This window comes from Corella eumyota, chromosome 3 (genome assembly GCF_963082875.1).
Source record: "Corella eumyota chromosome 3, kaCorEumy4.1, whole genome shotgun sequence".
NCBI lineage: Eukaryota > Metazoa > Chordata > Ascidiacea > Phlebobranchia > Corellidae > Corella > Corella eumyota.
The window spans coordinates 773329-799509 of record NC_137492.1 but is presented as its reverse complement, the minus strand read 5'-3'; the positions used below and the strand labels follow the sequence as shown (position 1 = coordinate 799509).

Genomic DNA, 26181 nt, shown 5'->3' with positions numbered 1-26181 from the left:
TGTATATTCCCTTAACGTTATCACCTTTAGTAAAATAAAAACAAGTTTTGATGTACTTGCAAATGGTATAAATAAATAAACTGTTAATTTATTATATTTTTAATTAGATTAATTAATAATACTAACGAACATATTTAATTCTTTTTCTGTTTTCGAGGTAATTCTGTCTACATTTTGTTCGATGACGTCACTACCCGTAGTCGTCGCCTTTTAATGGTGTCACTCTCTGATAATGTCATTCTCTGACGTAATCTTCTGATGATGTTACTATACGATGATGTCAATAACAATTAACTATTGTTTATCTAATATGGCAAATCAATATAGTTGCCCACTTAAACGGTATTTGTTTTGGTCACTGTTACATGATGTCGCTATCCGGTGCTGCTGCTATCCGTTAATGTTGCTATCCGTTGATGTCCCTATCCGTTGATGTCCCTATCCGTTAATGTTCTTATCTGTTATTGTCGCTATCCGTTGATGTTGCTATCCGTTGATGTTGCTATCCGTTGATGTTGCTATCCGGTGATGTTGCTATCCGTTGATGTTGCTATCAAATGATGTTGCTATCCGATGCTGCTGCCTATCCGTTGATGTCGCTATCCGGTGCTGTCGCTATCCGGTGCTGTCGCTATCCGGTGCTGTCGCTATCCGGTGATGTTCCTATCCGGTGATGTTCCTATCCGGTGATGTTCCTATCCGTTGATGTTGCTATCCGTTGATGTTGCTATCCGTTGATGTTGCTATCCGTTGATGTTGCTATCCGTTGATGTTGCTATCCGTTGATGTTGCTATACGTTGATGTTGTCATCCGTTGATGTTGTCATCCGTTGATGTTGCTATCCGTTGATGTTGCTATCCGTTGACTTTGCTATCCGTTGATGTTGCTATCCGTTGATGTTGCTATCCGTTGATGTTGCTATCCGTTGATGTTGCTATCCGTTGATGTTGCTATCCGTTGATGTTGCTATCAGTTGATGTTGCTATCCGTTGATGTTGCTATCCGTTGATGTTGCTATCCGGTGATGTTGCTATCCGTTGATGTTGCTATCAAATGATGTTGCTATCCGATGCTGCTGCCTATCCGTTGATGTCGCTATCCGGTGCTGTCGCTATCCGGTGCTGTCGCTATCCGGTGCTGTCGCTATCCGGTGATGTTCCTATCCGGTGATGTTCCTATCCGGTGATGTTCCTATCCGTTGATGTTGCTATCCGTTGATGTTGCTATCCGTTGATGTTGCTATCCGTTGATGTTGCTATCCGTTGATGTTGCTATACGTTGATGTTGCTATACGTTGATGTTGTCATCCGTTGATGTTGTCATCCGTTGATGTTGCTATCCGTTGACTTTGCTATCCGTTGATGTTGCTATCCGTTGATGTTGCTATCCGTTGATGTTGCTATCCGTTGATGTTGCTATCCGTTGATGTTGCTATCCGTTGATGTTGCTATCCGTTGATGTTGCTATCAGTTGATGTTGCTATCAGTTGATGTTGCTATCAGTTGATGTTGCTATCAGTTGATGTTGCTATCCGGTGATGTTGCTATCCGGTGATGTTGCTATCCGGTGATGTTGCTATCAAATGATGTTGCTATCCGATGCTGCTGCCTATCCGTTGATGTCGCTATCCGGTGCTGTCGCTATCCGGTGCTGTCGCTATCCGGTGCTGTCGCTATCCGGTGATGTTCCTATCCGATGCTGCTGCTATCCGATGCTGCTGCTATCCGTTGATGTCCCTATCCGTTGTCGCTATCCGATGCTGCTGCCATTCGTTGATGTCGCTATCCAATGCTGCTTTTATCCGTTGATGTTCCTATCCGACGATGCTGCTATCCGACGATGCTGCTATCCGACGGTGCCGCTATCCGACCATTCCGCTATCCGACGATGCTGCTATCCGACGATGCTGCTATCCGACGATGCTGCTATCCGACCATTCCGCTATCCGACGATGCTGCTATCCGACGATGTGTCTACTTAATTAGTTTTAAAGCTCTAATGTGGCAAACCCAATATTGTTGCCTGCTTAAACGTTTGTTGTTTTTTTCTTAACAACAACATACTTGGTAGTCAACTTAAAACTACTATCTTAACTTTAACTTAAATGTTATTCCGCCATGCGTGGCGCGAATTTTTTCTATCTTGGTGTTTAAAATGTGCACAGCCTTGTAAAGGTATCTTTTCTATTTTCTTATGTAGCTCTTTTTTTATTGTGTATTTTATAGTTATTGTTGTTTAATGTTAAATATTTTTGTTTTTTATTATTGTTTAATATAATAATATGTGCGAAGTTAACGGGACAAACGTTATTTTAAAAGGCCGAATTGGGACGTTCTTTCTTTAGGTAGGTTTATTTCCAGTTAATTAGCAATTAGTGAATTAAAAGTCATAAAATTGTTTTTAAAGAAATATGGAAGATAAATAAATTTAAATTGAAAACTATGTTTGAAGCTAGAGGCCCATTTACTTTATTAAAAATTTAGTTTAAAATTTGAATAAAATGAATTACGTCATTAAAAATAGTCCGCGTTGTCACAAAATAAGTATCCGCGATCCGCTAATGTTCTCCGCTTTTTACAAATATTTTTGAGGAACTTGTTACCAAAGGCTTAAGAAGAGAGAGAGATTTTTGAAACTTATAGAAGGACATTAAACTTTTATATAACTATTTATTAAGAATGTTGGGTTAACCTTAATTTTTGGAGCTGTATTGGCGTCGTCCGCCCGGTTTATAAATGCGGATACCTTTCCCCAATCTCCTCTTTCGCTTCATAGTCGAACTTACATTTTTTGTAACCTTTATGTTTTTTGTAACCTGGAGAAGATTAGGGAAAAGTTATAAAAATTCTACCTTTTTTGCATTTATAAATATGGAGGACGATGCTAAATGAACTCCCCAATTTTAATTTAAAATTCAGGCCAAGAAATGATGCGAAATTGAATATAAAGCACCCAAATTTTATTTGAAGTTTTTTCTTTTAATGGTTGTTTTTTACTGTCTTTGCTTTCACTAAATTGTTTGTCGGTGTTTTAAAGATTGTAAGAAATGATTGTTAAAATGACAGAAGATCAAAACTTTAAACTTTTAGAGGAAAATTTGGACTTCACTGACAGAAAAACTCAAATTTTTGACGGATTGAACCGAGTAAAAAACAAATTATCTCAAAATAATTATGAAAAAGTTCTAAAGAAACGAAAAAGTTCTGAAATAAAAGACTTAAATCCAGATGTTATTAAAACACAAAACTCTGAACCTGGTTTTAGAATCGATCCTGAAAAGTGGCAGAAGTACGATTTAACCGACACGGATATTATAAACGAACGTCAAAACACTAATGCTGCATTTTTATTTTTACACGATCTAAAAAAACGCCCAAAAGAAGCAATTGAAAATAAACACATCGATAATAATTCTGATATTTTTAATAAGTCACAAGTTTTTAAAATGCCTGAATATGTGGTTGGGAAGAAAAGAATCAGAAAAGCAACGAAAATGGAAGTCAATACTGCAGATAATTCTGCTGATATTGAATTGGATCATTTACACGAAAATATGTCAGCGATCAAGTACCAAGCAGACATTGAAGCAAAATTCGACGAAGAAAATGTTCTTAGTTCAAAAAAGGTGGATTCAAAAATTTTTAAAAATGTTTCGAAAAAAAGGAAAAATGTGAGGCCAAGACTCGATATAGAATGTGATGACTAAACAAGTTTCACAAAAAATGATAAGTCATTTTTTGTTTATAGTTCTCTAATTTACTGTTTACTTTAGCAGTTGTTATCATGTTTTTGTAACTTCTACTGTTTTTTAAATTTACTTACTCTAAAATACACTCTATCTATTTGATAAACTACTTTAATTTAAACCCAGAATTACCACTACATATCTTACAAAAAGTTATCATTGTTTTATTAATGTGATAATTGATATATACTGTTCTTGTTACTTTAACCGTCTATTGGCAGTTTTAAAAATTTTAAAGGATTGTTAATTTGACATTTTTAGGTACTGTTAACAATTTGCTCTGCTACATGAGGTCCAGGGTTCGATCCCATTGCTCTTAAATGCTGAGAGTAAGACACTCTAAACTCCTGCTAAGCCAGCACTAAATTAGCAGCATAATTATCGGGCAATTATAACTTATATAATATCCCAAACTGGCAAAGGCAACTCGAGACTGGGTCGGAGTAACTGATGTTACTCTATGTTAAAGTAGCGCATTCAACCTTCCTACATCAAGAAACTTTTTAATAATTTTATTTTTTTTATAGCATAGGATATTTATAAGTGTTTATTATGAAGATTGAATTATTAAATGCAGCCACAGGAGAGCCAGCAAGCAGAGCTCAAGTATTTGGATTAGTTCTAAGGGTTGCTTGTACTGCAGGTGCTTGTTATTTTCTTTGGAAATATGTCGACAAACTTCTTACTATGATTGATCCGACTAAAAAAAATAAGAAAACCGTCGAACAAAAAGTAAGATTAAAGGTTTACTGGGCTTTTCTTCTTAAATTGTCCTATTTCTGTATATTTGTAATCATTGGGTGAAGTCTAGGGTCACTAGATTTGAAACTCAGCCTTTTAAGTAAACATTAGATTAAACTTTATACTCTAAGAATAAATTTAACAAAAAAATTAATAAAAATATTTTTAGGCTCAGCAGTTGTTAAAGCAGCTGGGAAAGAACAACATTAAAGACCTTCAGTTAACTGAATATGAACTCAACATTGCCTCCCAACTTATCATTCCTAAAGGTTGGTTTAATTTTTTAAGTGTTATAGACCACTAGTGTTTGAAGTTCAATTTAGTTAAAAAAGCTAAAAGTTTTAGATGCACCAACAACATATATATTCATCCTTAAATTTATGATTTAGAAAATCCCATACTTATCTTTAAGGTCCACTTTTTAACCCTCTTCATAAAGGTTTAAATTTTTTGTTTTAAATTATCCAAAATAACATTTTAAGACCTAAAAATTGGCAAAACTCAAAATCTGATTATGTAGAAATCCCGGTATCTTGGCAGCATATAGGAGGACTCGATAAAATTGTTGATCAGATTAAAGAGTCGGTTATTCTTCCTTTTCACAAGAGGGCAGTATTTAAACAGTGTAAACTATTTTGTCCTCCAAAAGGTAAGTACTTAAGTTTTACTAAAAACTAAATTTTTAAATTAAATTTGTTTAAGATTTTTTAAAAAGTTTTTTTTTTGTGTATCTTTATCCTCGATGTGGGAAAGTCGAATGCGCAACTTAAACATAGAGTAACATCAGTTACTTCGACCCGGTCTCAAGTTGCCTTTAACAGTTTGGGATATTATATAGAATATAATTGCCCAGTAATTAAGCTGCTGATCAAGTGGCTTAGCAGGAGTTCTTATCGTTTATAGCTCCTTACTTAAGGGTGCTACAGCATGAGAGCAGTGGGGATTGAACCCACAACTTCATGGTGGTGTAGCAAGAGTTCTTACCACTACACCACGCTGCCAGCAAAAATGTATTTGTTGCTAAAGTTCTCTTAGGTGCATCTCACTGTAAAATGATCATGATTTAAATAATGTTTCTGTGTTTTGGGTTTGGTGACCATGCCATAACATACTTAAAATCTTTATGTAAACATTAATACTTTTGGCATGCTTTAAATCATTAAATTGATTTTGTCATTTTTTCCCGTCGCATTGTTGTAATATTAATTGTATATCATGTTTATTATTTACTTTTATCAATGTGTAAAAAAAACAAAATAATAAAAAATGTTGAATGATTTCAGGTATATTGTTGTATGGCCCTCCTGGTTGTGGAAAGACTATGATCGCCAAGGCAACCGCAAAAGAAGCGGGGTGTGCTTTTATTAATATTGAGGTACGGTGTTGCCGATTAATTAAAACTATAAGAATTTAAAAATAGATTTTGTATTTCAATCTATATATACAATGTTAAGGTTTTTTTTCAGCTTAATATTTAACCATTATATAATCTCTTTCTTACTTTTAGTTGATGTTTTAATTTTCCCTCTTAAGTTGTTTAAAAAACAATAAAATATTAATTTGGTAATATTAACTTGTTTTGTCATATTTAAATATCTTTATTCTATGCTCTGTTTTAACTATTATAATATGATATTTATTTTATAATTGTACATAAGTTTAAATTTTATAAGCTAACAATTATTTCACATTTTGTTTAAAGGTTCAGCAGTTAACGGACAAATGGTACGGGGAATCTCAAAAACTTGCCGCTGCTGTGTTCTCACTTGCTCACAAACTTCAGCCTGCGATTATATTCATCGACGAAATCGACGTTTTCTTACAGATGAGGTAAAAAGGGGATTATTGTGTAGTTAACAGTCCTCTAATTACTTGATTACCTTTACATTCATGCCAAATTTTTAATTAATTTTACACTAATAGTAATATATATTTACATACCCATACTTTTTATAACCTATACCCTAAATATACATACCTTTACTCTTTAATTACAATATATTTCAGATGTTTTTGTTCTTTTGACTTTAAAGGTTCTTACATGCCATGATTTATTAGCCTTAAAAGTTTTGAAGGACTGTAAAATAAACGCATGTAGCTGAATAAAAATGAAAAAATTTTTTTATTACCTTCTGGCCCACCTATATCAAAATAATTCACGTTTCAACTTTCATGCTTAATGTAATCAACAATTTAAATTAAATAAGGGGTCTGTACACTACTGAAAACTAGCAAAAAATATTCTAAACTTATAATTTTTAATTTTTTATGGTTGTTGTAAATTATTAATTTTTAAATTTAATTTTCGATAAGCAACAAACAATTTTTTTACACAAAAATTTAAATTTTTATTCAAATTAAATTCGTGTTTTCAATCTTAAAGATCGGATAGAGATCATGAAGTAACAGCTATGATGAAGGCAACTTTTATGAGTTTATGGGATGGGCTGGCATCTGATGATAATAGTCAGATTATGGTAATGGGGGCAACAAATCGACCAAAACAAATTGATCAAGCTATCCTTAGAAGAATGCCAATAAGGCTTAATGTCCCAATGCCAGTTTGTTAATTTTTATTATTTATTTTAAAACATTAGTTGTTTATTTTTTTAAGTTTTGTTTGTGGTAAGCCAATTTGGTTTAAATTTATTCTTTTTTTAAATTGCTAAGTTTTGTAAAAGGCTTACTTTTTTATACTAACATTTTTAATTTAATATTATGATTAAAAAATAAATACTTGATATTTAAATAAAATTCTAATTATCGGAGTAATTAATAAACAGACTAATTACAATTTTACGATTTTTGGTATTTAAATATTAATTAAAAATTCTTGTTTAGGATGCTGCCCAACGCACCAACATCTTAAGGATTGTCCTTGAAGTGGAGGAGCTTTCTTTGGATGTTGATCTTGGGAGGTTGTCGGGAGATTTAAATGGGTTTAGTGGGAGTGATATACGGGAGATGTGTCGTCATGCCTCTGTTGCTAGGGTCCAGGAATTCATCAAATCGAACAAGTTCGTAATTTTTTTAAAGTTTTTTGAACTAAAAATTATTTTGTGTTAAAAATTTTTGATATTTTTAAAACTCTAAACAAATTTGTAAGAACACTCGTAAATTATGTTTATTGGTGTTAAAAGCTAATTATTTTTTTTATTTAAGAAAAGCTAATTATTTTTTTTTGATCGTTTGTACTTAAAATTTTTATTTTTATTTAAAACTTTAATTAAATTTTTGATAACATTTATAAATTACTATGTTGAACTCTCGTAAATTATGTTTATTGGTGTTAAAAGCTAATTATTATTTTTGATCAGTTGTACTTAATTTTTATTTTTATTTCAAACCCTAATTAAATTTAAAAAAAATAATAAATTTTTGATAACATTTATAAATTACTGTGATGGCTGATTAAATAGTTTTTTTGTTGAAAAAGTTTCTTAATCAATTAACTATTTTTCATTTTTTTGTTGTAACTTTTTTACAAACAAAAAAAATAATTATTTAAAATTTTAGTATATAATTAAGTTTGTAATAACATTTGAAAGTTAAGTTTAACCTGGTTTAAGTCAAGTTCTGGAATTTAAAGTTAGTTTTTAAGTTTTTTTACCTACAGATTTTTTTGTTAAATTGAATCTATTTTTTTAAATATTTTTTGTGATTTTTTCACAATTAAAAAAAATGTGTCGGAATATTTAATAAAGTTTTCAGTTTTGGCGTTTAACAAATAATCGAATCCTATAAAATTTTCGTTTTTTTTAGTGATGATAATTCAATTCAACTTCGGCCAATAAGCATGGAGGATTTAGTGAAAGCTTCCGAGGTGATGCAAAAAAGCAAAAGTTCAGAGTTGCCGTATCTTTTTCCAGGCTCTATGATGTCATAAGGTTTTCATTGTTTTATTTTAGAACAAAATTAACAAAATTTTTTTAATTATTTTTGTAATATTTGTATTTAAATACCCTGGGTATTTAGGTATTTAGTTTTAAATCCTAGTTAATTTTTGTTTTCTTTTTTTTATTATTTGCTCCAAAATAAAGATACAAAAAAGAGTGTTAAAAGTTAAAACAATTTCAAAAAAATTGTGAATTTGAATTTAAAGAATTTAAAAATTACAACTATTATGTATTTTATATTGAATTACAATTTTTAATTTAAAGATTTAGCATGTAAAATTATTTTTTAAGGTTTAATTTAAATTTTGGCAAATCTTAAAAGTTTTGTTAATATTCATTGAACTAAATATAATGTGAGTTTTGATAAAATTAGTATAATTATAGGACATAGCAGTTTGTATAAATAATTATGTTTAAAATTAGTATAAAAAATAAATATGTTTAAAAAGATATTAGTAATTAACAAGTGACTGTTCTGAAACAACTTCATTTGTACAATTAATGATTTTTGTAGTACGAAAAAAAACAAAGCAATTTGTTATTACATAACGGAATTACTAATTAATTACATTTGAACTAAATCATAAATTTAAATCATTATTTTTTAGAAACCAGGCGTGCAAAAGCATTTTTTTCACCTCATGCGTGCACGCTGCCCTACTTTCCAGACTGGGGAAGGAGGTGCTCAAGGAAAAATATTTTGCAGTAATTTTTAGTAAGCAGCAGAAATTGTCTTCTGCAATATTCAGACCTAAGCAATTACAATCTCTGTTGCTTAATAAAAATGACCGCTTAACACTATCTTTTGAGCTCCTTCTTGATGCCCTTCCTCTTCTTAGTGCTTCCCTTCCTCCCTGTCTTCTCTTCTCTCCCTTCTTTTAGTATTACCCTTTATGACTTGAACTTATACAAACTACTTTAAATTTAATTCATTTATGATTTTACAATTCCAAGTTATTCATTTCACCTGGATTAAACTAAATTAATTATATTCAAAGGTGAAACCGGGAAGTAAAGAAAACAAAGTTTAAACTTTAATCTGGCTCGGAATAAATTTCTTCTCAACTTCATGGAAATATTCTTCAATATGATCTCACTAAAACCTTGAAGTAAACTAATTTGTAATGTTGAGTATATTGTAATACAATTTAAATTGTTTTAATGATAACATAGTATTTGTAATATTTTAATTAAATTGTAATTAATTTTTTTATCTCTGTTGATTATGTTTTTAAATTTTGTTTTTATACATTTTTATAATTGAAGTTTAAAAATAATTTTAATCAGTATTTAAACCTATTATTTTAATATTTTAGTTGAGCACTGTGGTTGTGGTGGCGCTGTTGAGTAATTGGATCACCAAAGATAAATAAGTGAAGTCCTGTAGTGTGGTATACCGGTTATGACATCAGATCACATGCCATGAGGTTTCAGGTTCGAGCCGCACCAATGCCACACTATATTCACCCTTGAGTTCATTATTATGGATAGCTTGTCACAATAAAAAAAATTAAATTAGTGGTAAGAAAAATTTAAGAAATTTAATTTTTAAAATATTATGTTTACTAACTTGTATTTACTTTGTTATTAAGTTGGGTGTGAGGATAAAAACCTTAAACTTTTTAAAACTTTAATTAAATTAGTTTTTAAAAAAGTTTTTTTTAATGCAAAGATGATATTTGCTTTAAAATTTTTAAAAGTTTAATCTAAATATATTAATAGTTAAAAAATACCTAAAAATTATATTTCCAATTTCTGTGTATAAAGTTTATTAAATATATTTTCAGATCACTTGTACTTTAAGGTTTTTAGAAAAACTCTCATACATTGCGGTCATACCTTTTTTTCTCACTAATTTACCTGACCTGGCTAATTCTCTTTAATTTAACGGTTCACAAGAACTTTTTTTGGTACTTTACGATCCTAACTAATTTTCTATCGCATTTAACGGCCCTTGCTATTTTCTCCTGTACTTTACGGTTCTAGCTAATTCTCTCTCGTACTTTACAGTTGTAAGTACAAGTGATCCTGTTTTTCTATTTATTAATTGACAAACTAATTTTTTAATTTTTCTTTATGTTTAGGTTGAGTAATATATGTGGCATGGCACCAACATTATGACATCATATTGGATCATGTGACCTCATAAGAATATGAAATGTTAAATTGGTGAGATACTACTTTATTTATTTTAATATGTCTTAAAAAAGGGGAATTATTTTTGTACCCTAATGTTTTTTTGTTTATGTGGGAAGGTCGACATCACGACCTCAACATTGAGTAACATCTGTTACTCCAACCCAGTCTTAAGTAAATTTAGCCTTTTTAAGATATTTTTAGGTATAATTGCCCCGTAATTAAACTGCTGATTAAGTGCTGACTCAGCAGGAGTTTATATCGTTTATAGCACCTTACTCAAGGGTTCTACTGCATAAAAGCAGTGGTAATTGAATCCACGACTTCATGGTGATGTAGCAAGTGTTCTGACCACTACACCACGCTGTTGGTTGATATTGTGAATAAAATTTATTTTATTTTACCATAAGACTGTGCCATAAACTACAGTAGAAATTAAACTGTGTTCAGTGTGCTAACAATGTATGTACCATAGTATATTTTACAAGTGGCTGTAAATACATTTATAACCTAACCCGAAAATTAATATTTTAGGTGAATTGTGTTGGTTTATGGTCGGTCTTTATTATTAGCTCAGGAAGTTGTTAATTGCAACACTGGAGAATCGTAAATTAATTGTTGTTCAACTTAACCCAACTTCTAATAAACCAACTTTAATGCAACTTCATATATGTAAGTACTATCTTTATGCTTGTGGTTTCTGAACAATAACTGTATAAACATGGAGTAAAATATTGGATCTAATTCATTCAAATGTTATTGAAATTATCTTTTCATGTAGTTTTTACCAAATATATTGTTCTCAGCCATTTTTTGTTGTATTTACTAAAATTCGGGTTATATACTGCATTTATGTTGGCCTAAATTCTAGCCAAGTTAGGGGTTATATTGGTTTAAAACTCTAAGGTTATAAATCCTTTTTTTATTTTGATTTAAAACTTTTATATTTACAGAAGTTGATTATATTATTTACCGTTCATCATTTGCTGATTCAAGATTTCTACTGAAAATATCAACAAAAAACTGTAGTCTGGATCTTTCCACCATGACGGTATTACAATAAACATAAAGTAAATGAAATTAGTTGAATATTCGTATTTCTTAATGTAAAATGAGATAAAGATACCACATAAAGAATGTTGTAATTTTTTTTTTAATTTTGTTATTTGGGTACCTTTAAAATATACTGTATCAAATTAATCCAATTATGTTAAATGGAATACCTAAAACAAATGAATAGAATAAATTAAATTATAACCCTGACCTTCACCTTTCTAGAATACCCTTTATATATGTGATTTATCAAATTTAATTCGAACCAGTTTATTTTATAGACATATTCATTATTTAAGTGTGTATTAAATATTATTTAGAAAAAGGAATCAACATTTATGTGTTCTAAATATTCCAGCTTTACTGGATAGCATTTATATTTGTAACCGAAAAAACAATCCACAATATATCTCAGTTTGTATCGACCTAAATTTGATCCCCTTCACCCCAAAACACCTTGACGTTGTTGCTTTTCACCCCCGAACAAGCGACCTTGGGATCATGTACAGCGTCCTTGAGGTATTCCTTGATTAATATTTAAATAAAAAAAGTTAATTTTAGGTTTTTAAAGTTTACTAGGCAACTAAAAATTACCTAAAATTATGGTTTAGTCTTAAGTGCACTAGACATTATTTTCTATTTATTTGGTTTAACTAAATAGTTTGATTGAAATTTACCTTTACCATCAGGTTTAATAAAGTTTTAAGATATTTAACTCGGTATTGTTTGTTTTATAAATGTTAATTATCAATGACACCTTACATAATGACAGTTGGCATGCCAGCAGTGGGTTTCAAACCTTATAACTTATGTTTAAATAAGAAACTTAACTACGTTAACAGTATATTGTTTATTTAGGTTTGTTCCATAAGCAAAACACAGATAAAAGAAAGAATATTCACTCATCAACTACCTCATGATTAGCTTTAAACCAAACTACTCATAAAACATGTAATGTTACATCTTGTTTAATATTCAAGATGATTTTTGTTGTATCCAGGAAGTGGATATAAAGTTTATCTAAAGATAATAAAAATGAGGAAATTGTATTTCTTCTATAGTTCATATTATCTCTTTTTTTTAAATTGTTTTTTCGGTTACAAAATTTCGTGTTTTACCAGGGTGATATTTAACTAAGATTGTGATTCTGTTTATTAACCAACAAGAAGTTTGTTTTAGGACCCAAAAACTGTATTTTTAAATGCTGTATTGTGGCAACTAAGACTAAAAGAGCTATATAACTTACTTTATATAACTTATTTTAAGTTATTTTCAGTAACAACTATTATTTTTATCCCATTTGTTTTTATGTTTACATTAAAAGTCTTTTAATTTATTATATATAAAAAAAATTTATTTCAGCTCTTGTAAAAAATATTTTTTACTTTAGTTGCAACAATATTTTAACCAACTTTGTTATTTAGAGCGAAAGGACAAAATGTTGTACTAATATTTTCCACAAAATTTAAAGAAAGCTCTTAAGTTACACACCAGTGATGGTAAAACTTTAAACAATAAAACAATGGAAAAATTCCAAAACTAATTTTCTGGTTTAAAAATTGCCCCGGTTATTGTATTTTGAGGATTTTATATATAGCTACGTAACAGAAAGGAATTATATTTTATAAGTTGTACAATACAAAACTAACATGGCTACCAAACTCATTTTCCTAATTTTGTCAATTAATTCAAAATACTTTGTTTAGCTGCCTCTATATAGCAAACTGGTTAGAGAACTCGGTATTATTTGTAAAGCGGCATCTTCAAGATATTTACAGCAGTTATCCAATTGTTTATACTTAATACAATGAGATTTTAAATTAACTCGTAACTATCTTGTGTGCTTTGGTATTTATATCGAATGTTGGATTTTACTTTTTTTTATGCTTGTATGAATTGTTAAAAAATAAATGAACAAAATTTATAGTTAATGTTGTGGCCTTATATTTGTGATTGTTTATTAGTTACTGGAGTGTAATTGCTGAAGAAATTTAGTTGGTGTTATTGTATATTAATTAGTTAGTTGTAATTGCACCAGGGATTAGGTTACGGTGTGTAGTTGTTTAACTACTTGTGTGAATGAGCTGTAATTAGGTGGAAAGGGCAGTTGTCTTAATATTTTGATCCACTGGCTCATTATATATTTAATAATGATGTATTTACCCTTGGAATAAGGTCATTTGTAGGTTTATTGTCTTAGTAATCACCTTAAGGAATAATTATTCCTGTAGTTGTTTTGGTAATTAAATTGTTTTGTAGGAGAAGTCGTGGGACAAAAATTTGTGCTTTTTTGAATGACCTGTCATAGGGTTTTGTTTTTGTAGAATCTTTTATAAATTTTGATTTTCAAATGCAAAATAAGGTTGATACTTAGACCTGGCCATTAAGTTGGCAAACGTGGCTATGTTATATCTGAGTCAACAAACTTAGAAATGCCATGTCATGACAGAAAAAATGTAACAAAAAGGAAAAAGGTTTTATGAATAGAATTGGGTTATAAAAAGACAATTTAAAAGAAATAAAATTATTTTTTAATTTACAGTTTCTGTTCTAAGTTGTTGTTCATCATAGAAGTGAACCTACAACACAAGAAAAGTTACATCACCAGAAAGAAAAGGGAATACAAGAAAAACTCACAACACAAAAGGGTAATTCACGGTTCAAATTTAAAACTTGGGATTTTTACTATTGTAACTTTTGTATTTTAGTTATAATTTTAATTATAGAATTAATCTACAACACAAGAGAGGTCACAACACAAGAAAAACTCACAACTCAAAAAGGTAATTTTTAAAAATGTAAAACTTGTGATATTTTATATTATAATTTTTGTAATTAAGTTGTTTGATATTTCACAAAAACTACAACTTAAATTTCTTAAAATTTTATTAATTAGGATTTATATTTTTTCTTGAAGAAACCAAAAAAATTATTCTTAAAGAAAACCAAGAACAGAGTAAAGGTTAGTTTATTTTATAAATATTTTAAATTTGTTGTTATGTTATGCATTGCCTATTACAGTTTGTCTAACATGGGTTCTTCTAAACATTTTCATATTTTATACTTGTATGTGATATTGTGGCAATGTCATTGTTTAAAAATTAATTAGTGTAGTTAAAAATTGTTAAAATGCTAAGAAGAATTAAACTTTGGCTTGTATATAAGTAATTAATATTTTGAAAATCATCTTAATGCAATATGTTACTTAAAATGTGTTCAACATATTTTAAAATATAAACCATAATTATTCACTAAAAAGCTGTATAAGTTAAATATTAAAAATTTCAAATCACTGCCTGCTTAAAAAGTTAAAATTTTCCATTACGTAGAGCCCACTTGCTATTATGTACCTGGTACAGGTTATAATAATGTTTAATGAGCAAACAATACGCCCCTTTGACTTAGTTATTTGATTGGTTAGTTGTTTTGTAGATTTTGCAAAATTATTGTGAATGTTTTTAACTTATGTGACACATACAAAGTATTTTGTTTGCCAAGATTAAACATTGTATAGGGAAAGAAATATTTAATATAATTTTGTAGAATTTAAAATCAACTTGTTAAAATAAATTAAAAAAAACACACAAAACATTTTTATTTTAAAAATTGTTTTAATTAAATTTCTCATGCTCATTAAAAAATAAATATTTTTGTCTATAAGTTTAAAGGAATTGTATTAAAAACTTTTAACTGTTAAATATATGGAATCAAGTTGGTATTTAAATGTATATTGTTAATAAAATGTTTTATTTTAATACTTTATAACTCATAAACTTAGTTTTATGTGGTAGTCTATGATTTTAAATTGTTCTATCGTTAAATAAACCTAGGTTAAAGCCTAATTTTATTTTTCTAAATTGCATAGCAATTACGTTATGTTGTACTAAATGCCAAATGCACTAAAGTGCTTAAAATTATTGTTAATGTTAAATTAATCTGCTTAAAAAAAGTATAAAATATTAAAATTATGCTGTTCACATAATGGTTAAATAATAACATTTAAATTAATATCCAATTTGTATAATTTTATTGCAATAAATTATTCAAAATCTGTTAAACTTATTTTAAAATATAAACCATGGATATGCACGATAAAAATTCATAAAAGTTAATAAAAGGGGGGTGCATTAAGAATATAAAATGGCAACTTAACATTTCTGTTTTGCTAAAAGTTAAAAATTTCCATTACATAGAGTGACCTTGCTAGTGTATAATACATCAGTACAGGCTATAATAGTGTTTTATGAGCAAACAATAAACTCCTTTGTTTTAAAATTGATTAAGTTTTGACATTTTGTTTTAAAATCAGTTGAATTTTATTTTTAATAGAATTTTTATTTTTTTTTTTACCCAATAACTATTAAGTTTAATATGTTGTAATTAAAATAGGATTTGTTAATATAAGGCTTTATATTAATCACATATAGGCCCATGTTTTATTAAAAAATATCCTACTGCACAGGTGACCTGTAAAAATGCATGTTTTAACCATTTTTTGTGCCTTAAGGAAAGATTAAATTTACTGACACTTTAGGTTATTGTTTTTACATGGGTATATATGATTATACCTTGCTAGTATGTAATATACCTGGTACATATTATACCAGATTTTTATAAGCAAATAATACGCCTCGTTGTCTAAGTTGTTTGCAGACAATGACTAATATATCTGCAAAACTTAAAAATTGGATAAATTTTACCTAATGAAAATTTTTATTTTTTTGATTTATTGTCATAGATTTATATTATCAAATTTGTTAAATATTCCTTAAACTTTGTTATTTAATTTGTTGCAATAAGTACAGCAGTTTGCAATTCTTATTATTAAATTTAAGGCATATTGACTAAACTGAGTTGGCATTTTAATTATATGCTTTTAAATTGTCACTCGATTATTTTTAAAATTTATTAAATTTTGTATCCTTTAAATTTCAAATTTATTAAATGTGTTTATCTTATTTTAATTTAATTTTTTTTAAAAACATTTTTAATGTGGTACAAATAAAATAACAACTTTAATTTTATGTATAAACTTATTGGTAATGGTCTTTGACTTAAAATGTTTTTATTTAAATCAGTTTTATTCTCTTAGGCTTTAAAGAAAAAGTTATTAAAAGGAGTATTTAAAAAATAAATTGTTTTGCAGATTTTGCAAAATTATTAAAAATGTTTTCGCTTTAGTGGCATATATAATTCTGTAAAATGTATTTTATTCTATCGTAATTATTACTAATTTCATCTATTCTGGGTTTGGTGACCATACCATAACATTTTATAAAATCTTTATGTAGACATTATTACTTATGGCATGTTTTAAATCATTAAATTGATTTTCATGCTTTAATTTATTGGTTGTAAATCTTTTTCGTTTAAATGAAATATTTTGTTTAGTCTTAGCAAACAAAACGTCCACTTTGTAAAGCCATTTAATTAGTTTTAGAAAATTCTTGTGCTTATAAAAAATATTATTTTACTGCGTTTAAAAAAGCTGCGTTCGTAATTTACTGAAAACCTTTTTGCCTTAAAACATTCTCTAATAATAAATAATTAGTTTAAGCAAAACTACTGATGTAAAAGTTGAAGACATGTAACAGTTTTAAGCACTTTTAATTTTTTAAACCTCAGGTGTTAAGTATAAATGGAAATGTTGTTATTTTGCAATGTATTTAAGTAATATATGTGGTTAACAATAAAATAATTTTAACAAACCCACAACAAGAATTACTTGGTTAAGTCATGAACGCTGTTATTAACTTAGTGATGTTTTTTTTTTACTACTTTTTAGCAAAAAGAATGGAAAGTAATTCTCCAGAGTTGCCAAATGATAATGATCCAGAGTTGCCAAATGTTAATGATCTAGAGTTGCCAAATGATAATGATCCAGAGTTGCCAAATGTTAATGATCCAGAGTTGCCAAATGATAATGATCCGGTGTTGCCAAATAATAATGATCCAGAGTTGCTAAATGATAATGACCCAGAGTTGCCAAATGTTAATAATCCAGAGTTGCCAAATAATAATGATCCAGTGTTGCCAAATGTAACTGATTCACAGGTATTTATTATTTAACAAACAAAATTTTACTTTCTTGACATAAATTTTTTATTAAACTTATTTTACCAGAATTCTCAAGCATCTGTTATAAATATTTCTGCTGGTGTTGATCTTGGTACATTAAATTTACCACCAAGTAAGTTTGTTATATATTTTTAGGGTTGAAGGTAAACTAAAAAAATTTGATTTAAATTCCACTTAGGTTCTAACATTGTTTTATACTGATTTTTGTTCACCATTTCCTTTAGCCTAAATACTATAAACTATATAAAAACTAAAGTGACCTAATTGATTTGCTGTCACTGTACCACAACGCACAATAGTTAGCCAAATATTATTTATTTATTATGCCGAAAACAATTCTGAATGCCAACCTTTTTAATTGAAATATTTTCTTGCAGATGCAGTGGTAAATGTAAATGTTCAATCTGCTGTTATTAATCAAAATCAATTTACCTCAAACCAAACTATCCAAAACACTCAGAATATTCAAAACACTCTCAATGTCGACCAATCTGGTGGAGTAAATGTATCTGGAGGAAATTTAGAACGCTGTAATATTTTTGCAAGTGGTAAATAAGTTTAATGACATGAATAAACAAAATTAATTGTAATTTTGTTAATCTTATATTCTTGTATTTTAAATCTTGGAATTAGAGTAAGCTTGCATGCAAACAAAATTGTAACCAACATTTCATGTTCTTCTTAGGCTTCAACATTAGCAAGTTTTAGCATTTTAGTCTAACTCAGAACCTAGCCTTTTAGGTCCCATCATCTTAGTCCTAATATCTTAGTCTTAGCATCTTAATCCTATTTAGGCCCTGACATGAGCAAGAGCATAGAGCACTTGTAAACTACAACGATTACTTTAACTAATTATACATAACTTTAGCATAACTACACTACCATTTTATATGTTATACAACTATTGTTTTTTATAATTAATATTTTTTCATTGAACAGGTGCCTCAAAAGAAGGTAAAGAGCAGAACACACCTTCTCCAAGAAAGGTATTTAATTTGTTTAATTTTTAATGTTAAATGTATCACTACATATTTTGGTTTAAAATAAAATATTTATTTTCCAACTTAGTTTCAAGTTGTACAAGTTTAAGATAATATTGACCTCATGTTATAACCCCAACCCAGTCCCAAATTGTACAAGTTTAAGATAATGTTCACCTCATGATATAACCCCAGCCCAGTCTCAAGTTGTTAAAGTTTAAGATATTATTGACCTCATAATATTAACGCTACCAAGTCTCAAGTTGTACAAGTTTAAAATATTATTGACCTCATAATATTACCGCTACCCAGTCTCAAGTTGTACAAGTTTAAACTATTATTGACCTCATGATATTACCCCAGCCTAGTCTCAAGTTGTACAAGTTTAGAATATTATTAACTTCATTATATTACACCAACCTAGTCTCAAGTTGTATACCTCTGAGATTTATCTTAGGATATTAGCCAAAGCCAGTTTAATGCATACCAAATACAAATGTTAAATTATTTTTAATTAAATAGGAAAATTCCACTCAAGAACCAAAACCCCAACAAAGAAGATACCAAAAAGTTTTCCCGCGACCTAGTCATAGTAAATAGAAAAAAAAGTTATAAATGATTTTTTAGTTAATTTTGTTTAATTTTTAAATGTTGAAGCTGGCAAATGATTAAAACTTTTTTCAATGATTTAAATTGTTGGTTAAAATTCTTATCATTTTTTTGGATAATTTTAATAACTAAAACTCATAGAAATACTCATACATTAACTTTGGTAATATTTACCTAGATATTTTATTAATTATTGCACAACTATTTTTTATGTTTTTAAAGGACCAGCTTCAGAAGAAAATGAACATTGCAGCTCCTTGTCATCAACCGAGGTTTTTAAGTTTTGCAGTTTTGCATGTTGTTCTTGAATATGAGCATTATTGTTATTGTAACATAAAACATGTTTTACACAAACATTTTTTTAATCATTTATCTTATTGTGGCAAAAGAGAAAATATACATTAACTTTTTTTGTATTTTGTTTTTCTAAGGCTGTGGATAGCAATTTGTTTTACTTAACTAAAGTTTTTTTAAAGGAATATCCTGAGGAACCTCAAACCCAGGTAAAAGAAATTTTAAATCCTTCTCCAACACAAAGAACGTCAACAAGAAATATGCAAGGTGAGTAATTGTTTTTAGCTTTGGTATGAGAACCCACACTTTACACTCTTGTTTATTAATATTTAACAAATTGGCTTGGTCTTTAATTATTTTAAGTTGGTATTAGAAATTCAATTATATTAACTTAATTTTTGGAATAATTCTAATTGCTTCTTGAGTAAACTCTTTTATGAAAGCAGTTGAACTCCAACTTAGTGTTTCTATCTTTAATGTCTAGCCTTCTATATAGCCTTCTTTAATTCTATATATATAGCCTTCTTTTTTTATATATAGCCTATATTTTTTCTATATAGCCTTCTTTTTTTATATATAGCCTATATTTTTTCTATATAGCCTTTTTCTATATAGCCCTTTTTCTATTTTTTCTATATTTTTTTCTATATAGCCTTTTTTTCTATATAGTATTTTTTTCAATATAGTATTTTTTCTATATAGTATTTTTTTCTATATAGCCTTCTTTAATGTCTAGCTTTTAGTGTTTCTAGCCTTAGTGTTTTTAGCCTTAGTGTTTTTAGCTTTCTAGCTCACTAAAAATTTTATAATTTTTGCTTTTAGGTTTGATTTCAGAAGGGCAACGTTTTCCTTCAAATGAGGTTTAAAATTTTTTTAATTAAATATTATTTTTATAATGTTAAATACACTGTGCTAACTTCTACGTGTAGAATATAGTTTAGTATGTAGCATCACTTATAATTTAAAATAAACCTGGGCATTTGTTTACAGGAATTTCCTGAAGAATCAGAAACTCCAGCAAAAAAATACACGAAAGTTTTTCCAAAACCAAAACAAGGTAAGTAGTTGGTTTTATACAAAACAAAAATGTCGGGTTAATGAATAAATTTTACTGCTTAAAGTTGTTACTTTGCTTGAAAAAAATCACTTGAATGTGACCAAAAATGTTATAACTCAGTAAATTGGGTTTTAGGTTCTACTTTTACAAACACTGATCACCACCTTACCTCTTCTTCAATTGAGGTTTATGTTTTAATTAGTTTTAAATAGAATTAGGTTAACACAATTACATGATTTTTAATTAAACATGATCTTTTTTTAACTTTAATTATCTCAAGGTATATAATAGATTTAACTTAATAATTAACGGTTAAATTTGTTTTTTTTAAATTGTGTACTTAATTTTTAGTTAATAATTTTTATTTAATTATAGGAACTTACTGAAAAATCAGAAACCAGAAAAAAAAAAGTTGAAGTTCTTAAAGAAGAACAAAACCAAGAAAATAACATAAACAAAAAACAAAGTAAAAGAGAGATTATAAATATTACCACTTTAAAGTTTTATTTGCACAAATGCAGCGTTTAAATTTAAAATCTGTTATTATTTATGTTTATTTTCTAGATAAAAAGCTTTCACAAAAGATTCGAAAATTCTTTTTAAAGAAAATAAATAAATTGCAAGGTTTGTTTAAGTTTTTACTTAACTGTAAGTTTATGCATGTTATTTGCTTAATGAATTAAAACATAATTTTTTAAGCAATTTACTTTTCATAAACTTTTTTTTGTTTTTATTTTTAATAAAAAAATACCCTTTTATGCAATAACTATAAATTTTAAAAATTTTGAAAGAAAAATTTTAGAATATTTTAAAATTATTATTAAAAACAAATTGTTTATTTAAAATGTTATGTTTTTAACTTATGTTTTAGGTAATTCAATAAGTGTTGAACTATCTGAAAAATGTTTTGAACAAGCTAGACTTTTTGCTGGTGAGTTCTGCTCTCCTGTTGAATTAGGCAAACAGATAGAATATGTTGAGTTAGAAATTGCTGAATACTCTTCTACTGATATTAAAGACTTGGATTCAGTTGATCATCATAATGCAAGAAGAGAACAACTTAAAAGAATGTCCAAGCTAATTCACAATTTCTCTGGAACTAAAATTAAGTTAAATAAACTTTTTGAATTTGCAACACAAAAAGCTAAAACGGATGCTGACAAAAAACATTTAAAGGGAGAAAACAAAAAACGCTTTGTAAAGTTAAATTCCAAAGTGGTTTCGGTGATAGCATCTGCTGGGATGGGGAAGACTACTCTCATTAAGATGCTTATAAGCGACATCGGGTGCAAAAATAATGACTTTTTACTGAATATAAAATTCTTATTTTGTATTAAGTTGCGATCTGTTGATTTTCGTGAAAAAATGTCAATTTTCAGATTTCTTGTTGCAAATTCATCTATTGATTGGGATAAGCCAGAATCTACTGATGTAGAATCATTAAATTGTATTAAAAACAGTTCTGACATGATCCTTATCTTTGATGGACTGGATGAAGCTGATAGTACCACGCTAGGGAAGGAACCTAAAAGTTTAGTTTCTACAAATGGATCAGCTGAGCAGTTTTTAAATAGCATCTTTAAGGGAAAGTTATTTCCTAATGCTTATAAGCTTATTACATCTCGACCACGGCAAATGTTTGAGTGGCATCCTTCTTGTAGACCTAACTTCGTCGTAAAATTACTTGGTTTTAATAAGGAAGCTCAAGAAAACATGTGCGTGCAGATATGTGGGAAAAATTCATCTAAAGTATCTAAATACTTGCAAGATCATCCAGATATTGATGCTTTTAATTATGTTCCTGTCAACTGCATTCTAACTATGCACTGCATAAATCAAGCAATTTTGACTGACACAGCAGTTGAACTAAAAACAATGACGCAGGTAATGCTTTCTTCATTATTACGCTATGTTAGATCGGATCATTTTCCTGACAACGAAAATCTTAAAGAGGGTTTCAAGGGTCTTGCTTGTCTTGCTTGGAATGGTTTTAAGAATACAAAAATTATTTTTGACCAAAATGACATTAAAAATGCTGAAATTTCAGAAGATATACTGAAAACATTTCTTGACACTTTTGTTTATGATTCTTCGAACATGAAAGTCAAGATATTAGAAGGAGACAAACGAAGCAACTTCAGTCATCTCACCTGGCAAGAACTGTTTTCTGCTATGTATTTATTCTTATGGGCAAGTCTAGATGAATTTCAAAAATGTGTTCTACAGTTTTCCACTAGTCGATGGGAAGTAGTCACAAAATTTCTTTTTGGATTCTACAGTTCACAGGAATTGTCTATGTTTCAATCTTGTTCTACAACAGTTTATGATGGAAAACGGAAGGTTTTGAAAACATATGCCAAAGACTTCTGTCAGAAACTTCCCCGTTCAACTTTAGATTCTGATCAACAACCAGAGGATGCTGTTACAATCCTTCAACTTAGCAGTTATTTGTACGAATCTGAAAATGATGACCTCAACCAATCTGTGTTAAATCTTCTACCTGACAATCTGGATCTTAAGTTTAATGAAAAGTTGTTGCCAAGTGATATCATTCACCTTTGCTACATGTTTGAACGAATCACCAAACCTCTTTCTGTAAGAATGGAGTTAGAAGCAAGTTTAACTGATTGTTTAAAGTTAATATCTTCAGCTGAGAAAGGAAAGGCTAAGGTTTGTAAAACTTGATTATTTTAATTGTTTTTTAATTTATGCATGTTAATTAGTACCATTAAATAAGGGTATTATTAAAAAAATAGTTTTTTGATTATTCTAGCTTAAATATTATGTGACAAAAACTTTTTATGTTGTATTTTTCAAGGTTATGTTATTATTATATCTTAACAATAACCTTACATATAAGTTAAGTTAAAAAAGTTAGTTTAATTTTTTCTATTTACAAATGGAGACAAATATTAATTTATACATCCCAGTTATTTAAAAATAATCATAATAAATAACTAAACATTAAAAAATACAATAAACTTTTAAACTGTTTAAAACTTTGAATTGGTTTCATATTGGTATGACATCACAAACATTATTTTGTTGTTTGACAATAAGTATTTTGTGGTAAATTATTAAACTTATAAAATTTTATTATTAATAAAACTTTATTTTTATAAAAAATAATTAAAAAAAATATTATTTTTATATACATGAAGGTGAATAAAACTTTATTAATTTAACATAAATATTATAAAAACATATACGCAAAATGTTTATACCATTAAGTTTAAAAAAAGCTAAATTTATTAAAGCCATTCTTTAAATTTTTTTTTCGATAATAGTAAACCAGCAGTATGCTTCAATAATTGGTTTTTATTTAAGAAATTGTTAGGTATTAACTATGATAATTTTTTAATCAATTTTGTTAAATTATTTTTAGATAACATTTTCGTTAAACTCCTCTTTCCAAAACATTGATAACGAAGTAGCGGAAGCACTTGGTAAAGTTATGGACAAGTTTGAAGTGCTTGATATTAGTGAATGTAACATCACAGAAGTTGGTGGGATTGCCATTGCTGAAGGATGTTTAAAGTTAACATCTCGTGTGAGTATTTTATTTATTATAATTATAGTAGATTATATTTAAAATTGTTGAGTGGTTTGGTTTATCGGATATAATTACAATTACTTTTTTGTTTTTAAATTGTTTTATTAAGTTATAATTTTTATAAAATGATTTTTTATTAAAAGTAATATAGTTTATTTTTTTTAATGTTATATTAACATATTAAGAATTTGGAATATCTTGTTTTTATTAATTATGTTAAATTATTATATTAATTAATTTTATTGCGTGAGTTTTATTTGTTTAAAAAAATTAAAAAAAATTATTTACTGAATAAATAACGTAAGTTATGCAAGCAATCATTCAAACAATCATCATTCTGATTGTTCTATGACGTCATACTCAGTTACAAATCTGTATAAGACCTTTATATTTTGTTAATATTTTAACTTAGTAATTAAATAAAATTGTTTTAAAACGAATCAAAAATTAAATAAATTTATTTTTCTATTTATTAGATGAAGAAGTTAGATTTATCAAGGAACGAAATTACTGATAAAGGAGCGGAAGCACTTGGTAAAGTTATGGACAAGTTTGAAGTGCTTGATATTGGTCAGTGTAACATCACAGAAGTTGGTGGGATTGCCATTGCTGAAGGATGTTTAAAGTTAACATCTCCTGTAGGTGTTTTATTTAATATAATTAAAGTAGAATATATTTAAAATTGTTGGTTGGTTTGGTTTATTGGATATAATTACAATTACTTTTTTGTTTTTAAATTGTTTTATTAAGTTATAGTTTTTATAAAATGATTTTTTATTAAAAAGTAATATAGTTTATTTTTTTAATGTTATATTAACATATAAAAAAAATTGGATTATTTGGTTTTTATTAATTATGTTAAGTTTAAATATTAATTAATTATAATGCGTGAGTTTTAATTGTTTAAAAAAAGTAAAAAAATTTTTAACTGAATAAATAACCTAAGTTGTGTAAACCATTGTATAAACAATCGTCATTCTGATTGTTCTGTGACGTCATACTCTATTTCAAAATTTTTTTTATCTCTTTTATTTAACGTTGTGGTTATTTAAAATTAAATAATTAACAACACGCAAATATATTTATTATAAATATTAGTTTTTTAAAATATATTAATTATTAAAATTGCACTTTTATAATTAAAATAATCGCGTTTTGTTAATTACTTAATTAACAATTTAAATCATCGTAAAATGCGATAAAGTTTCAAATCATTATGACGTAATAATGGTTTTTACAATGGGCTTAGCTGACTTAGGTTATATAGCTTTATTATTCCATAAATAAAACAAAATATTTTAAGCACTTAAATGTTTAGATGAAAGAGTTGTATATTAGCTACAACAAGCTTGGGGATGGTTGTGTTGATGCTTTCATATCATGTCTCCACAACTTTAAAGAATTATGGGCAACTGGTTGTTTCAGTGAGGAAGGAGAACAACGATTACGTGAAGCAAATGAATCGGGTCCAAATATTTATTTGTAAGTTGAATTTAAATATTATTTATTAAATTTATGAACTTTATAATAACCATTTAATATAATTAGTTTAATTAGTTTTAATTAAATCCATAATATTATTGTTTTAATTTTAAATTATGTTTTTAAACCACATTTCTTATCCATTGTTAAACTAATATATTTTGTAGTAAAAATATTATTATATTTTATAATGAAGATTTAAGTGTCTTTAAATTTATTGCGGAAATATTTAACATTTTTATAATTGTATTTTAGGTATATTTCAAGCTTTCAAGCCGATTAACCGATAAAAATTCCGATCAACACTGAGCATTTAGGTTCGCCAATTGATCTATTGTGACGTCATTATAATATCCTTGGTGACGTCATGTTTTTAGTGGCATTGTATTGTAGGACCAACTGTGTTTAATTAACTTATAAGCAAGCTTTTTTGTTTAAAGTTTAAAAATTTACAAGTAGTTAAAGTTCGTGTTTGGTTTAAATGTTAAGCGACATTCGAACAAATATTTCATTTCCTTATTTTATGATTATTTTGTCTTTTTTGTGTTTCATTCTA

At 27.9% G+C, this 26181-nt stretch overlaps 3 protein-coding genes across 10 annotated transcripts; all 3 read left to right on the top strand.

The window, feature by feature from the left end:
- Positions 1-3040: 3040 nt before the first annotated feature.
- On the top strand, positions 3041-4240 carry LOC145746230 (uncharacterized). Its single transcript, XM_082564461.1, has one exon. It carries the CDS (start codon positions 3048-3050, stop codon positions 3705-3707), a length of 660 nt encoding a protein of 219 aa, XP_082420587.1. The 5' UTR covers positions 3041-3047; the 3' UTR covers positions 3708-4240.
- Positions 4241-4298: 58 nt separating this feature from the next.
- Positions 4299-8373, top strand: LOC145744973 (outer mitochondrial transmembrane helix translocase-like). Its single transcript, XM_082562956.1, has 8 exons — positions 4299-4478; positions 4657-4756; positions 5008-5136; positions 5771-5862; positions 6190-6317; positions 6871-7048; positions 7329-7504; positions 8250-8373. The coding sequence occupies exons 1-8, from the start codon at positions 4299-4301 to the stop codon at positions 8371-8373; spliced, it is 1107 nt and encodes a 368-aa protein (XP_082419082.1).
- Positions 8374-8989: 616 nt separating this feature from the next.
- On the top strand, positions 8990-26181 carry LOC145746227 (protein NLRC5-like). Of its 8 annotated transcripts, XM_082564450.1 has the most exons (29): positions 8990-9098; positions 9382-9492; positions 9700-9904; positions 10468-10552; positions 10724-10898; positions 11054-11191; positions 11473-11589; positions 11893-12091; positions 12431-12523; positions 14115-14220; positions 14299-14355; positions 14469-14534; positions 17358-17626; positions 17696-17762; positions 18028-18198; positions 18590-18636; positions 19153-19222; positions 19462-19511; positions 19716-19800; positions 20356-20393; positions 20524-20590; positions 20726-20775; positions 20966-21056; positions 21155-21214; positions 21462-23260; positions 23976-24140; positions 24620-24781; positions 25462-25625; positions 25881-26181. In XM_082564450.1, exons 13-29 carry the CDS (start codon positions 17366-17368, stop codon positions 25906-25908), a joined length of 3375 nt encoding a protein of 1124 aa, XP_082420576.1. In that variant the 5' UTR covers positions 8990-9098; positions 9382-9492; positions 9700-9904; positions 10468-10552; positions 10724-10898; positions 11054-11191; positions 11473-11589; positions 11893-12091; positions 12431-12523; positions 14115-14220; positions 14299-14355; positions 14469-14534; positions 17358-17365; the 3' UTR covers positions 25909-26181. The 8 variants fall into 8 exon arrangements, with proteins under 8 accessions (XP_082420576.1, XP_082420580.1, XP_082420581.1 ...); XM_082564454.1 differs by lacking the exon at positions 10724-10898 and having other exon boundaries at positions 11476-11589; XM_082564455.1 differs by lacking the exon at positions 10724-10898 and having other exon boundaries at positions 11473-11570; positions 11931-12091.

What these genes read in the sequence shown, in the direction of transcription:
- LOC145746227 (XM_082564454.1), top strand. Translation starts at nt 17,366, where the DNA reads ATGGAAAGTAATTCTCCAGAGTTGCCAAATGATAATGATCCAGAGTTG. An exon ending in TTTTCCAAAACCAAAACAAG is followed by an intron (nt 20,591 to 20,725) that starts GTAAGTAGTTGG and finishes ATTGGGTTTTAG; the next exon opens with GTTCTACTTTTACAAACACT. An exon ending in TTACCTCTTCTTCAATTGAG is followed by an intron (nt 20,776 to 20,965) that starts GTTTATGTTTTA and finishes ATTTAATTATAG; the next exon opens with GAACTTACTGAAAAATCAGA.
- LOC145746230 (XM_082564461.1), top strand. Translation starts at nt 3,048, where the DNA reads ATGATTGTTAAAATGACAGAAGATCAAAACTTTAAACTTTTAGAGGAA.
- LOC145744973 (XM_082562956.1), top strand. Translation starts at nt 4,299, where the DNA reads ATGAAGATTGAATTATTAAATGCAGCCACAGGAGAGCCAGCAAGCAGA. An exon ending in GTGCTTTTATTAATATTGAG is followed by an intron (nt 5,863 to 6,189) that starts GTACGGTGTTGC and finishes TTTTGTTTAAAG; the next exon opens with GTTCAGCAGTTAACGGACAA. An exon ending in GACGTTTTCTTACAGATGAG is followed by an intron (nt 6,318 to 6,870) that starts GTAAAAAGGGGA and finishes TCAATCTTAAAG; the next exon opens with ATCGGATAGAGATCATGAAG.